Source organism: Podarcis gaigeae (genome assembly GCF_964106915.1).
Source record: "Podarcis gaigeae genome assembly, chromosome: 5".
Taxonomy (NCBI): domain Eukaryota; kingdom Metazoa; phylum Chordata; class Lepidosauria; order Squamata; family Lacertidae; genus Podarcis; species Podarcis gaigeae.
The window spans coordinates 72,458,249-72,473,825 of record NC_139681.1 but is presented as its reverse complement, the minus strand read 5'-3'; the positions used below and the strand labels follow the sequence as shown (position 1 = coordinate 72,473,825).

The following is a 15,577-nucleotide window of genomic DNA, read 5'->3' as shown; positions in this document are numbered from 1 at the left end:
GACTCTCTGCGTGACAGCTTCCGGCGAGGGGTGGGGGTTGCTAAAGGGGGTCTTGTTACCTCCTCACTGTTCTCACTGGAAGTATCCCAGAGCCTCCCCTCCGACTCCCTTTCCCTTTGAGCTCCTGCTCTCCCCCTACTGGTTCCCTCTTCTGCTGCAGAGTCTCTCCTATTCTCCTGGAGCCTTTCTACCACCTGTTCTTCCGATGGCAGTTCCCTGACATTTGTCTACTGGCAAAAGGTCATAAGAGAAGGGGCTAGATAGGCTTTCTTGGTAAGGTAGGTTAGATCTTGACCTAACCTACCCCAAAAGGCTGTGAATATAAAAGAATGGACCATACATGACACCCTCAGATCCTTGGAGGATGTGTTGGATGAGAGAAAACCTATGAAAAGTTATCTATCTATTCTTTATGTATGTTGATATTTATGCTCTTGATATCATTACCAAATTTTGCATTATGGCTCCTGAGATCAAGGACCAGGTACTTGTCTGTGTTTGGATACAACTGGATCAAGAAGGTGGAATGAACCTTTCAAAGCTTGACTGATTTTAACCATTGATCTCAAAACAGCATACAGCATATATTTTTGTTTCTTAGAATTCCCTAGCAACACCAGGTATGAGGCTGCTAGTAAATTAATATGTAAAATTATATTAAGCATCACATATCTTTTAACTGTAGGATGTAAAAGTCTTCAGACAGAAACGTGGCTGTTGAAACGGATGGTGTTCCAGCCTAAGGAATGTGTCTGTGTAGGAAACAAATATTTTCTGATGTACTTTTCATACCTTTTGCAGGTAGTAAACCCCACTCAGGGTAAGACGGTACTTGAGTCAGGCAGGCAGACAAAGCAAGCTATCTCAGCTATTTTATGCCTACGCAGGTGGTTGGTATGTGGGCCACTGACCAAACTGTTATTTTCACAAATAAAGATTAAAGTACAATGCTGACTGCATTCCTAAAGAGATCTATGACTGAAATCTAAAAGGCTGAAATTACAAACAAATCACTGGAACCAGGGCACAGGTCCATGGCACAAATTTACATAAAATGTTCATATGCTAATTTATATGTATGGATACAAATTTAGACCTCTGATGAAATTAAGATAGTGGGAAGTCTCTCCATCACTTCACAGCACACCCAGCCACCCTGTAAACAACAGGATTTTTATGGTGTGTATTTTAAGAGTTGGGGGCAGAAGATCTGTGCTCCAGTGCAAAAGATCTGGACCATTTGCCACTTGGGCTCCCTGAATAACAACAACCCTGGTCAGGATTAAATTTAGGATTGCCTCCCCTGTTCCAAATGCAAAATTCTAAAACGTTGTCTTTAATACAGTTTGAATGTACATTTCCCCAGTCAATGAGAGAGTAACTGAAGTCAAGCAGGTAGAAAGGATTATTATGTTTGCAGCAACTGCGGCACACAGTGAGTCCACTAAACTGAATGTAATTGCCAAGTTATGTGTCTATCACGGCAATTCAAGGGCAATATTGTTATCATGGCCAGGCCTATCTCTTATTGGGAAACCTGATGCATTCCTGTTTTCACACAAGGAAAAAAAGAGTGCAAAGAGTGTTCAGTAAATACTGGGTTCTCTAGCCACTAGACTCCACCTGCCCAGTGTTCCTTTTAAATAGTTAACACTTCCCAGTCTTGTATTGTAGACTGAAATTCATCCAAGTGGAAGAGACAAAATGAATTCAAATTATAAGAGCAAGCCTAAGTAAGTGGAGAATTTTGCTTAAGCAGCAGTTTACAGAAGGAGGGACCTGACTACAAATGCAAGGAACTGGTGAGTCAGGTCCGTAATTCTAGAATACTGCTAGCAAAGCAAAATGCCAATATACTAAAATTGTTTCATGCATTGTGAGCATCAAACATGAATTCACTAGAGCTTTATATGTTTTCTTGGTGATTGCTAGAACCAGTATAATAAAATCCAATTATTAAGCCTTCAATAAGTATAGACAACATACAGCAAAATTATGAGATGATGAGATGCAAGAAAATATGTCAGTTCCCCAAATCTTAACATGCTGTGCAATCATTTGTGAACTGGATTTTCTTCTGGAAGGCAGCCAAACAGACACTGGAAGGTAACCAATGTCTCCAATGGATTCTAGCTATGAACACATATGCATTCAAAATGCGTGGAGCTTTGCCTTCCTTGATAAAAACCTAGCTCCTTCAGATAATCACAAATTTTGATTTCCAATTAAGCAACATAAGGTAAAGGTAAAGGGACCCCTGACCATTAGGTCCAGTCGTGACCGACTCTGGGGTTGCGGCACTCATCTCGCTTTATCGGCCAAGGGAGCCAGTGTACAGCTTCCGGGTCATGTGGCCAGCATGACTAAGCCGCTTCTGGTGAACCAGAGCAGCGCACGGAAACGCCGTTTACCTTCCCGCCGGAGCGGTACCTATTTATCTACTTGCACTTTGACGTGCTTTCGAACTGCTAGGTTGGTAGGAGCAACGACTGAGCAACGGGAGCTCACCCCATCATGGGGATTCAAACCGCCGATCTTCTGATTGGCAAGTCCTAGGCTCTGTGGTTTAACCCACAGCGCCACCCGTGTCCCTATTAAGCAACATATCAGCTGTCTAATTTCAGGATTCATTGTTCTTTAATGTGATTTGTTTAGATTGTTTATCAGTTCATTACTGAAATCATGTAATTTCCTGGAGAGTTGCAAATGGTGCACAAGGATCCAGCAGTGGACTATGGGGCACCAAATGCTGCTGGTGTGCAAGCTGGGATCCATTGAACTCAAGAGGGCTTACTTCTGAGTAAACATGTACAGGATTGCACTGCTAATTTAGCATGGGGCGGGCAGGGTGAACGCCGAATTAATTTCTAGGGGCCAGATTCAACACAAGGACTTCTGCTAGCATAGTGGAGCTTTCCATCTTCTCCTCCCCCTGTAACTCCCAAAATTGGCTTGGGAGAACCCAAGAACAGTGGGTGGGTGGATAATTCTGTCTGGCAAGGTGAAATGCTTGTGTGGAAGGAATGATTGCCATAGCACCACACCGAATTCCTCCCAAGGTTAGAAATGGAATTAACAAATTGTTGGTGCAGAACACACACAAGCAGTCAGTTGGCAAGTCTGTTTACTAATTATTACTGAAAAAAGTTACACATTTAGCCGAGGATAGCCTGGTGCAAAAGAGCACAGGGCTTCTGCATCTTTAATAGTGGTAATAGAAAAGGGACTTCAAGAAGATAACTACCCCTGCTGCCTTCCCTTCTTCTATACAACTTTTAAGGTGCAAGGTTCCTGTGCTGTTTTACAGGAGTTATGTCCTCTATTCCCATATGACTACCCTAAGAGCAGTGCTCCCCCCCCGCCCAGGGAGTACTCAAGAGTAAGAAGTACCAGCACCTCTCCTTTTTTTGGTGTGATGCTTACTGTAATAACTTCATGATGAGTTCCAGCTTCTATTTTTCTAGGGGGTGGGGGGAAAGCACTGCCTAAGAGTACACATATATTCTTATATTGCTGCTGCACACCTGTCTCTTTGAGGTGAAGAGCAGTAAAAGAAAAAACAAAACAAAACCAAAAGGTGAAATAGGTTTTGAAGGAGCATGTTATATCAAGTTTGTTAAAAGAATAACGGAGCGAGCAATCAAGAAAGTTTGTGTATAATGTTGAGAAGCTTTGCATTTGAGGGCCATGAGTAATGTGGGGAGGGGGTATGAGTATATGGTACTTAAATGCACTAGGCAGCTCTGTGTAGATGATATATAGCCAAGACCATGTTGCGTAATCTTATGCACATTTTGTGAGAACTAAGGCTGCAATCTTAACCCCACTTAACTGGGAATAAGCTACACTGAATTCTATTGGACATACCTTTGATATCTTTGAAAGCAATTTCCCCTAATATGATGCAACTTTGTGTGTTATTTTCACTAAAATACACTTTAACCTAGATGTTTTTGGCCTACAACTCCCATGATCCCTAGCTAGCAGGACCAGTGGTCAAGGATGATGGGAGTTGTAGTCTCAAAACATCTGGAGGGCCAAGGTTGAAGAAGCCTGCCCTAGAATATGTATTTCTGTACACATCAAATACTTAGGCTACAAATCTAAACACATTTACCTGGAAGAAAGCTCCACTGAACACAGTTACTTCTGAGTAAACATAGCTAGGCATTTAATTATATTACTTTTGATTTACTGTATGAATTGAATCTGAAGCCACAATGCCAAATGAAACAGCTTTGCAATCTCAAGAATAATTACTGGACGGTACTTGACCTCTGCATAATCTGGCTGGCAGATATAAATAGCATTTATTTGAATCACAGTCTATAAGAATAGTTATGATTACACTAATTGCAATGCAATCCATTCCTTTGATTATTCCCTTCCCCTCCTAAAAAAAAAAAAAAAAGCCCTGTGGACTATTTAACAGGCTCACAAAAGTTGCTATTTGATGATGACACTCAAAAATAAACTGAAATAGGAAACATTAAAGTTGGATAAAATTAGCACAAGAAGAGTGCATAGAATAGGATAGTAATAAGATACTGTGAAAAGACTGCTGCAATCTGAAACTTTGACTGTGAACTAGAGCCAATATAACTTCTTGTTCCTGATTTCATTGACAATTGTGGGATTATATTTTGTTTACTTGATTGAAGGCACAATCAATGGGACCTGTTCTGGATTGGCACTTGATTAATAACATCCAGCCACAAAAAATTTTTTACATCACCTCGACCTTTGCTTTAAGAACAGATTTGTACCAGCTGACGCTGTATAAAAGGATTACTGATTTACTCATAGAATTTGGTCAAACTGTAAAAAGTGAGCAGTGGGCAGTAATGAGGCATGTACTGAGTCTTTTGTGTTACATAATCACCATGTCAACTAAGCATTACAGAAACCGCTATCATCACATTGCTCCAAATGCAGATTATAGTCTGGAGAAATGGCCGGAAGCAAAGGAGAAAAAACATCTGTGTTTCTTAAACTGAGGGAACAGAGGATGTAATAATGAGGAGCAGAAGAGGACAGCAGTAGAGGTAAAAGGTGAGGCAATGCTTAAGAAGGCAGGTACGCATACAAGGGCAACAATGAGAGTAGGTGAGATTGGTGACCAGAGAAGCCAATTTAGGGTTTAGAAGGACTTTAAGTACAGGCAACTTTGAAAAATACATTCAGAATGATTCAAACATTTGGAATTTTTATTTCACCTAGCATTATCATTATAAGAAAGTAGAGCTAATGGATTACTCTTGTACAGTTTTTTTAAACTGGGGAACAATGCCAGGGAAGGTGTGTGAACCATTACTTAAGTGCAAGACTAACATTTCTGTAAGCAGCCCTTCTAACTTTCAAGTATTATCTGGCCAGATAAAGCAGCATCATTTGCAGTGCTTCTAGAAGCTGGTATTTGTTGTTGTTTTTTTTTGCAAGAGAATGAATAGGGAGTTTAATCTTGTGAGCTTAATCTCGAACAGCCAAAGCTTTACTTTCCAGTAGCAGAGATCAATGATCATGCAGAAAGAAACTGTGGCCAGTGCCCATTCTCTAAAGTGAAAATAGTAAACACAACAAAACTAGTACACCTTATAGCTGATGCAGATATTTGGGACATGGAGAAAGCACTACTTAATGTAAAAACTTCTTTTCTGTTGAGAAACATGTGTAGCAAACTGCCTGGTGCATGTAATTTCCTACAGAATTGTAAATTGCAGGTGTTGAGACTGTGATTTAGACTGGGAGTGGAGCAGGAGGCAAAGAGTTAAAGCCCTTCTACCCCCATGCCAGGCTAGCAATCTGAATCAGGGCCCCCACACCTGTAAATTGTTCTTGTTTTTAGAAATTGTGCAATTGATAATTGTGCAATGGGCATCTTGTCTTGTCTGAGTCTTAGCTGTTGTTCCCAAGAGGCCACAACCGCTACACTCTTTATCTATGCCTTCCCAGACATTTCCCCTCATACAGTACTATCGCTCTGATCCATTCTACAGGCCTTTTAAGTTCACTATGCTGCCACAGGTATGTTTCTACCTCTACCCCTTATGCAATTCATGATCTGTTCACAACATCCTCTGCCATAACGTGTGGTGATGAGGACTTGCTTTGATGATTTTAGAAGTGTATTAAATAAACTCAGCGGCTTTTATTTGCTTCTTTGATTGATTGATTGATTGATTGATTGATTGATTGATTGATTGAGTTATACACCACCCTTTATCATAAGATCTTAGGGCAGTTCACAGAATAAAATAAAGGATAAAAACTAGTAAATAAGTAAAACAAAATGGTAAAAAAGGTCCTCTGATGAACGCAGAATCTGAGACTGTTTATATGGGGAGAGGCGGTCATTCAGGTATTGTAGTCCTGAGCCATTTAAGGGTTTATACGTCAAAACCAGCATTTTGAATTGGACCCAGAAACTAGCTGGCAGCCAGCGCTGTCAGGCCAGGATCAGTGAAATATGCTCTAACTGTCTTGTCCCAGTGAACAACCTAGCCACTGAATTCTCCACCAGCTGAAGCTTCCAAACCATATTCAAAGACAGCCCTACGTATAACACATTGCAGTGTAACAACTAAACAGGAACATATAGGCAGGGCTGGCATCTGCACCTGACACCCTTGAGAAACCGCCTTGATCCAAATGCCAGGGCAGCATGTCTTGCCTGCTCAGTGCTCCCATTATTATTATTTTACTACCCCTCCTTGTTTTTATTTTTCTGGCCCAGCACTCTGAGCAGTGCCAGTCAGGTGGATCTAGCCATGCTTTTGATTTCCCTCATCTCTGGGGCACTGTGGTAAATTAAAGAGGAATGTATACACAGCTGCCCAGTTCTGCTTGGAGCCATTGCAACCAATGAAGTTCAAAACGGCTGAATGACACAGGGCATCTTGCCCGGGGCCCTCTCAAGGCAGGAGCCAACCCTGCACCCAGATTCAGAGGTGGCAAGCCGCTGAGTGCCAGTTGCTGGGGAGACAAATGAGGGAGGGCCTCAGAGTTCCTCTGAGCATGTTCAGAGCGCACTGCTCAAAGGCAGTATCTCAGTGGAAGCACCTGCCCTGAGATGAGACCCTATGACAGAGGAGCCATAGTTCAATGGTAGAGCACCAAACTTACTTACTTACATTTATATCTCAACTTCCCTCTGAGTAGCTTAAGGTGGCCTATGTAGTTCTCCTCCCCATTTTCGCCTCACAACAACTCTGTGAAGTAGGCTAGGCTGAGAGTGAGTGACTGGCCCAAGGTCACCCAGTGAGCTTCCCAGCTGAGTGGGGATTTGAACCCTGGTCTCCCAGGTCCTGATTCAACACTCTAACCCCCTACAACACACCATGTTTTTCTTTCCTCCTTCCTACACCACTTTGTGAACACTCATGTGCTCTTTATGGTTGGTTTTAAAATATTTGCTATATCTTCTTTTCCACAGGCTGAACAAGCCTCGTGGCAAAATGAAACCTCACCTGGCTGGCAGTGAGAAGGACAACAGTCTAAGCGGAGCATGTGAGAGCTGGGTAGAAGCAAGTAGAAGCCAGAGGCTGAGAGCCACGATGGATTCCTGCTTGAGTCCAAGGCTGCGACTATGGGAGAAGCAAGACCTTCCAGGGTGTTAATGCTGTCAGCCCTGGATGTATATATGTGTAAATAAATGATACACCATAAAGATACCAGAGTCTAGGTAGGCAAACTAAGGCCCAGAGGCTGGATCCAGACCAAATGCCTTCTAAATCCGGCCCACAGACGGTCTGGGAATCAGCATGTTTTTACATGAGTAGAATGTGTGCTTTTATTTAAAATGCATCTCTGGGTTATTTGTGGGGCATAGGAATTTGTTCATCCCCCCCCCCCAAAAAAAATAGTCCAGCCTCCCATAAGGTCTGAGGGACCGTGGACCAGCCCCCTGCTGAAAAAGTTTGTTGACCCCTGGTCTATGCTGTCCCTCATTCATCCAAGGAAACCAAACCTGGGTAATGCACCCTCTAAGGCAAGTATTATGCTCTCTCACTGGGGCCTCCATGTGGCACACAGATGTCACAAGCCGGAGCTGCAGGGCAGTGGCAGGACATGTGTGTGCTCTTCCTTGAGCTGGGGAGTGCCACCATGGCCGCAAGTCTCACCGTCCACCCATCTCTTCCACTGGTGCTGCACGCTGTGTGGCCAAGGGATTCAAGGGCTCATCCTCTCCCAGTTCTTGCTCAGCATGCTGCTCAGGTGAGGCAGGCAGGCAGGACAGGGAGCAGCTGCAGAGGTGTGCCTAAATTTTTTTGCGCCTGGGGCAATTGCCCTGGTAGGCCCCTTTCCCCCATGCTATGCCTCTGCCTGGAACCCCTGGAATCTCTCGCCACTTGAAGATTGGGGTAGCATGCAACAATATATAAAGCATTTTGGCCACAACGCCTGAAGAGAGGGCACAGCCACCCAAAGAATTAAATCAGCGGTATTTGGATGCAATGACCTGCCAAGGAAGCTGCAAGGCGAAGCAAGGGAGGATACTATATCTGTTTAGGTATGTTAAGGAATGCTATTAGAAAATTGGTAAAGAATGTAAATAACAATTATAGCATCCAAAACTTCCCAGGACAAACAGTGTGTTGGGGGAGGGATTTTGCTTTGAAATTCCCTTGCTATTACAACATTAGCAGGCTTTTTCACAGGCTTGTAATATAGTACATTTCAATTATTAATGTTTTTAATGTTCTGGTGGAATAATTTTTACTGTGCATTTTAATTATATATGGATTTCATAATTGATCTTATAATTGTAAATGGGTAACAAACCACATGGGCATATACATTTAATAATAACAATAACAATAATAATATAAACAGAAAAAATGATGTTTATTTATAAATCATCTAAGTCAGAAATGAGCGCTGAGATAAATTTATGAGGGTGAGATAAATGATTCAGAATTGAGAACAGCCAAAAAAGAAGAAAAAGTGGCCAATTGCAACCATGCACAAATAAAGTATATATAAAAATATAGATGTAAGTCATTTCTATCTGCACAAATAATTTACAATAGAAATAAGTATTTTCTATTGTAGATTATTTTCCCTGTGAAATAGCTATATCAGTTACTTGCATTTACATTTAACTTGTAATATTGGCCAAAAAAAGGTGTTTTACAGTATTATCATTTTGCATTAAATGCATTATTATAGGTTTTATATTTCTGAAATTAAGGGCACAATCTGAACCCTAGAACTGTCAGGGTTATGGGGTAAAGAATCCAGTGGATCTCTGACTGAGCCAGGATGTTCCAAGCTCAGCCGGGTTACACCAGCATAACTTCCTCACCTGGCCCAAGTAGAGATATGCCAGCATCTCTTGCCCATCCTGGCTCAGCTGGGACACAGCATGGCCATGTGACCCTGGGAACCCGGCATAAGTTGAGCAATCAAAAAGAGTGGTTTAAAAGGCTTGTTTCTCCTAGGCTTAGCCCTGCTCCTGAACAGAGTCTGGATCTGGCATAACTTTTGCCAGTAACACTGCAGCTAGGATAATTTACACTGGCTCCCCATAGTTAGGCTTGCTCCCCCAATTCATTACATTGTGGCTTATTGTATATTATTTTTTTGCAAAATGGCAATCCGTGTTTGGTTTTCATTGCTTTTGTACACAAAAGAGCTATCTCGGTCCTTGTTGCTGTCCTTGGTGAAGCACACAGCTTCCAGCTGGATACCGCCCCTCCAAAAAAAAAAAAAACAGATTAGGACTGTGGCACAGAGGAGAGAATTTCACCTTTTTAACCCACCCAATGTCACACCTGAGGCAGCTGTTTGCCTCCTGAAGGTACTGTTTGCTGTATCATTTTCTGCTGGGGATTCCAGTACGCATAGTCCCAGTGGAGAAGACTCCCCACAATGGCCTACCCACAGTCATCCCCTTCCGCTGCCCTGCCCTAGATGAACTTGAGGGGCAGGGGAAGTGGGTGCTATGGGCAGTACTCACTGGGCCAAAGTGAGCAGAGCCCTCATTTGCCTGTGAACAGGGATGTTAGCTTTAGCACGCACTCTGTTGGAAAGCTTGCAATATCCTGATTTCCTCCTCCTTTTAAAAAAAAACAAATGTTATTAAAACAACTAGAAAAGGTTCAAAAAGAGCAATCAGGTTTATAAAAGCCTGGAGCTTTTCAGGGATTGCTATTTTTTAAAAGGGGGTGGGGAAGATGACTAAAGTGGAATATGACAGAGGTTTATCAAATTGCGGAAGAATGTGTAGAGAAGTTTTCCCCTCTCTAATTAGAACTCAGGGTCACTAATGACGTTGATGGAGAGTTAGATTTAGGACACACAAGACGAAGTACTTCTTTACACAATGCATAAATTTAAAGTACCGGTATTTGCTGCCACAACGTGTGGTGATTATAGCGCTTAGCTTAAATGGTTTTAAAGGAAGATAGGACACATTCATAGATGATAAATCTGTCAGTGGTTGTTAGCCATTGTTCAAAGGGCCCATGCCTCATAACAGGAGTTGCTACAGGGAGGGTGGTTGTTTTCATGGCCTGCTTAAATATGAAACAAGACGTTGGACAAGTCTACTTATCATCTCATCCAGTAGGTCCCTTCTTATGACAGCACAATTACTCCTGCTTTCAATTTGTGGCACACTGTGATCCAAATAACATAAATTAATTGGGGATGATAAGAAGGCATGGAGGGAGCAGGTTTGGGCCAACAGGTTATATTTAAATACCCTTTGGTCCCTCCAGCCTATAAACCTATAATCAGGATTCCCAGATAGAATATTGGTTTATTGTGGACATTACAGTGGAAGGTGTTACTGTAACAGCTACACAGCAGTGGCTGCAAACTGTTTGGGTCAGTGGGCACATTATCCAACTGGGAAAACTGTTGTGGGCAACACACACACACACACACACACACACACACACACAACCCACACCCTATTCTACTGGATACATGCTTCTTTCAAGTTTAATCAGTGGAAGGAGGAGCACCAAAGAAAGCCTCTGTGGGAACACATGCCCCTGCAGAGGATGATGATGATGATAATTATTATTATAATTTATTAAAAACATATTAAAAACATATTAAAAGCATATTAAAAACATGATAAAACATCAAACATTAAAAACTTCCCTAAACAGGGCTGCCTTCAGATGTCTTCTAAAAGTCAGATAGTTGTTTATTTCCTTGACTTCTGATGGGAGGGCATTCCACAGGGAAGGCGCCACTACCGAGAAGGCCTTCTGCTTGGTTCCCTGTAACCTCACATCTTGCAGTGAGGGGGAACCGCCAGAAGGCCCTCGGATCTGGAACTCAGTGTCCGGGCTGAATGATGGGGGTGGAGACACTCCTTCAGGCATACTGGGCTGAGGCTAGGTCAGCATCAACACTTTAAATTGTGCTTGGAAACGTACTGGGAGCGAATGTAGGTCTTTCAGGACCAGTGATGTCATGCTGTCATGATGGTGACCCCTCCATACAGTGGCTCCAAAAGGATTGATGCAGTGCTGCTAAATTATCACCAGGCATGCATGCCTACAAGTGGATTTTGGTTGCAGATTGGATAAGCATATGAGCCATACGGCAAACAGCATTGTCAACCCAGTACTGTAATTCATACAAGGGAAGTGTCAGGCAAGCAGCTGCATCACTGCACTGTCTCTTTTCTTTTTTTCCTTTCTGGGATGGTTCTCACATTTACAACTTGACTGGCAAATGTGTGGGGCAAACGACCAAAGACAGAAGGACCCCAAATATCCATCCATTTAACCATACCAAAGACATGCTGCCCATCACAAGTTACCCTCCCAAATCCACCTGTGCAGTGCAGTGCAGATGCCAAGCAAAAGGCAGGTGCAATTCAGAAAGATACCTCCTGATGGACAAGCAAGCTTTAAAGAGCAGAAAACCAGAAGGTTCACCAGCCAATCTTGAGAGACAGGGATTGGTCTCAACCATGAGATCAGTCAGATTCTCAGAGTGAGCCAGAACATTGGGCATGGAATTAATGCAAGTAATTAATGAAGACAAGAGTGCCTTTGAGCACACACAGAGTGTGATTCCCCTTGCCACACAGTAACCACAACCACCTTCCCATACTTCTGGGTGGGGTGGTGGTGGAAGGTACAGCATGCACTGAGCTGCTCCCTTTTCCTCCTTTGGCAGAGTCCCTAGGCCTTTGGGCTACTTGAAAGATAAGACATTCCACACGTGAAGCCACTTCTACGCAGGACAGAGCTGCACCTGGACTTCTGCCTGTCACGCAACTTCTAAAGGCCACAGAAGCCCTGTAAGAAACGAATAGGAAAGCAGAGCGGGAGGGACGTCAGCCAACCCCGAGGCAGCAGGTTTCAGCGCTGGCCCTCAACTCACCTTTGCAGCCACAGCAATGGGGAGGCGGTCCTCCTGCTGCCCCGGCGAAGCGCTCAGCAGGGCAGCGAAAAACAACAGCCCGAGACACCAGGAGCCGGGGCGCGCGGGCTCCTTCATGCCTCACGGCGCGCTTTCCCCTCAACTCTCTGGCGCGCGCTCTCCCTCTCGGGTCCTCCTCTCTCTCTCGCCTTCTCAGTGCCACAGGTCGCGCGGTCCGCAGCTCGGTCCCTGACAGACCCGCTGTCACCATTCACGGACCAGGCGCGACGGCTCCTCCTCCTCTTGCCACTTTTCCCTCAGCGTCGAGTGAGTTCCCCCGACGGTGCGGCGGCGCGGCGCTGGCGCCTCTCTCTCTCTCTCTCTCTCTCTGCTTGCTTTGCGCCCCCCGAGAGAGGTCCGCGTATGGGCAGCCCCTCGGGATAGCCCGGGGCGGGGCCGAAGCTGCGGGAAGGCGCGTGGAAGCTGGAGGTGCGAGAAGGGAGGGGGAAGAATCGAGGGCGGGGCGAAGCAACCCGCAAAGAGAGAGAAGCGAAGCGCGAGAGTCGCTTCACGCCTGGCTTGGCGGCGCTTGCTTCGCGGGGGCCGGGAGAGCGCGGCGGGACGCCGAGGCGCGGAGACGCGAGCGGCTCCTCAGGGCTTGGTCCCCTTGAAGTGAGGTACTTCAGAGACTCTCGCGGGAAGGGAATGCGTGGCGCGCGCGGGGAAGCGAAGGTGTCCAGGGAAGTGGGGCGCGTCTCGTCAGGCACCTGTGGCGACGTTCTCTGTGGGAAAGGGCGTCCTTTCCTCTCAGCCTTTTTCTATGGTGGTCCTTCAGTTTCCAGCCAGGAACTTCCGAGCCCTAAAAAAAAGTCTCTTGGATAAAATCCCACCGTGATACTCCCCCGCCTCCCCCCCCACGCCCCCGGCGGAGCAGGGACGGGAGGTAATCTTTGCTGGCTCTCCGGGGTTTGTTTTCCTGTCAGGCAAAGGATGAAGTAGGCTGTTGCCTGTGGGTGCTTGGATAAAAAGGTGGCGGGGGCGCGCATGTCAGGCAGTTTCTCGGGTCCGTCAGCAATAGGCAGTAGCTGTCCCATACGGGGATCAAACCTGCAACCTTGGCGTTATCAGCGCCACACTCTAACCAACTGAACTATCTGGAGGTACATAATTCACCTTGCAGAAGCTAAGCCGATCTGGACCTGGTTAGTGACTTGTTGGGTGACTGGCTGGGATCTACACTGATGCCACATCATGTTCCATGGCAGAAGAGAGGCAGGATATATATGCAGGACAATAAATATCACTAGGAAGCTTGGTATGTATGCTTACAAAGTACCGTAACTCTTGCACTGCAAATTGATATCTGAAGGGAGGCATCTCAAATATTTTTGCTTTACTAACCTGCATAGCTATTCAGCTTTCTCCAGTGCTAGGGTGGGGCTGGCAAAGCACAATCTGAGCTCTGCTTCAGGCAGCAAAAAAACTTTGGTCCACCTACATCCAGGAGGCACAATTTCCGCTGACTTTCTAGGTAGAAAGTTTAAACATATCAGGCATACTGAGCCAATGCACGTGACATTGTTGGTCGACGTGGCTCCAATTAGTCCCAGATGGAATGGCCAATGGTCAGGGGTGATGGGGAGTTGTTGTCCAGCAACATCAAGACAGCACCATGTTGGCTACCCCTGGTGTAAGTTATACAGGCACTAGGCCAATCCTACCAAGGCAAGCAAAAATAGTATGGCAGAGTCTTACACAGAGTAGGATCACTGGCCCATGTTTTGCCTATTTGAAATGGCTGCAGCTCTCAATGGGGTCTCAGGCCAGGGCTGAGCTGCTACTTGAAATTCCGAAAGCTGCATTGACCCTGGATAGCTCAGTTGGTTGGAGTGTGGTGCAGACATTGCCAAGCTAGCAGAGACTCTCGGGACAGCTGCATATTCCTGCATTGCAAGGGGTTAGACTAGATGATCCTCAGGATCCCTTCCAGCATCTATGAAGATGCCAGTGGTTGAACATGGAACCTCCCATTAGCAATTCCTGTCTAGCAGCAGCAATTCACGCACATGGCACCGTCCAAAACTGTAGTGCAAGCGTTACCACACCCATTACAGCATTTGTTCCTTTCCTTTGTGCACCATCACTAGAAAGTTGGCCTTGAAGCATGAGCAGTCTGTTCCATCAACCCCATTTTCACCCCATGAACCAAATGGGTAACTTGAAGGGCTGGTGTTCTGGGCATCATCTGTGGGGATTGATCCCTGCATACTCCTGCTTTGAGAAGGGGGTTGGACTAGATGATCCTCAGGGTCCCTTCCAGTGCTTATGATTCTGCATGCACCTCAATGTGCAAAGGAAATATTGCAGTCTTTCCTAATCTTTTTGAAAATGGCTGTGGACGATGCTTGTGTGTGAGGCACAGAAGTGTGTCCTGAATAAATTTATGTCAGCTTTTCTTCTGAGATCTCAGTCTTCAAGGGAGATACTTTACAAGTAAGCAAAGTATGTTGAATAGAGAAGTTAAACCAATAGCCTCACTTTGAAGCAATTTATGTATAAGTACATGCTACATTAAAAGGGACGCGGGTGGTGCGGTGGGTTAAACCACAGAGCCTAGGACTTGCTGATCAGAAGGTTGGCGGTTCAAATCCCTACGACGGGGTGAGATCCCGTTGCTCGGTCCCTGCTCCTGCCAACCTAGCAGTTCGAAAGCATGTCAAAGTGCAAGTAGATAAATAGGTACTGGTGGGAAGGCAAATGGTGTTTCCGTGTGCTGCTCTGGTTCGTCAGAAGTGGCTTAGTCATGCTGGCCACATGACCCGGAAGCTGTACGCCGGCTCCCTTAGCCAATAAAGCGAGATGAGCGCCGCAACCCCAGTCGGTCACAAATGGACCTAATGGTCAGGGGTTCCTTTACCTTTACCTTTACATGCTATATTCCTAATTTTTCTGAGTTGGAATATGTACATTGGCATGATCATGTCTAGGAATTGAAATACCAAGTCAGTTACTGGTGGGGTGGGATGTGCAGCTTATCTGGAGGCAGGTCACTTGGGGACTGAAGTACATGCTATGTGTGCTGTGTGATCACACTGAATGTTAGTTTTAAGCAGGCGCTAAAGGGGTGGGTGGGTAGGGAGTTCTGATCAAGATGAGGCCCATGGCATGTGGGGAATTACCCTTAACTCCTGCTTTGCAGTCCCTAGGGAAACATCCTCTCTCCCCAGAGCTGCTACCAACACAGTGC

At 45.0% G+C, this 15,577-nt stretch overlaps 2 protein-coding genes across 6 annotated transcripts in view; one reads left to right on the top strand and one right to left on the bottom strand.

Moving 5' to 3' along the window:
- The window catches only part of COL4A3 (collagen type IV alpha 3 chain), a 75,608-nt gene extending 63,055 nt beyond the window's left edge, over positions 1–12,553 (bottom strand). Inside the window, exon 1 of the mRNA XM_083742038.1 lies at positions 12,352–12,553. Coding sequence (XP_083598164.1) covers positions 12,352–12,468 — 117 coding nt within the window. The 5' untranslated portion in view covers positions 12,469–12,553. The remainder of the gene's footprint in view (positions 1–12,351) is intronic.
- Positions 12,554–12,558: 5 nt separating this feature from the next.
- COL4A4 (collagen type IV alpha 4 chain) overlaps positions 12,559–15,577 on the top strand; it is a 68,900-nt gene continuing 65,881 nt past the window's right edge. For 4 of the 5 annotated variants that reach the window (XM_083742034.1, XM_083742036.1, XM_083742031.1 and 1 more), the window contains exon 1: positions 12,876–13,007. The gene's annotated coding sequence lies outside the window, so the exon portion shown is untranslated. Of the gene's footprint in view, positions 12,658–12,875; positions 13,008–15,577 lie in introns of those variants that run through there. The other variant, XM_083742035.1, reaches the window with a different exon arrangement.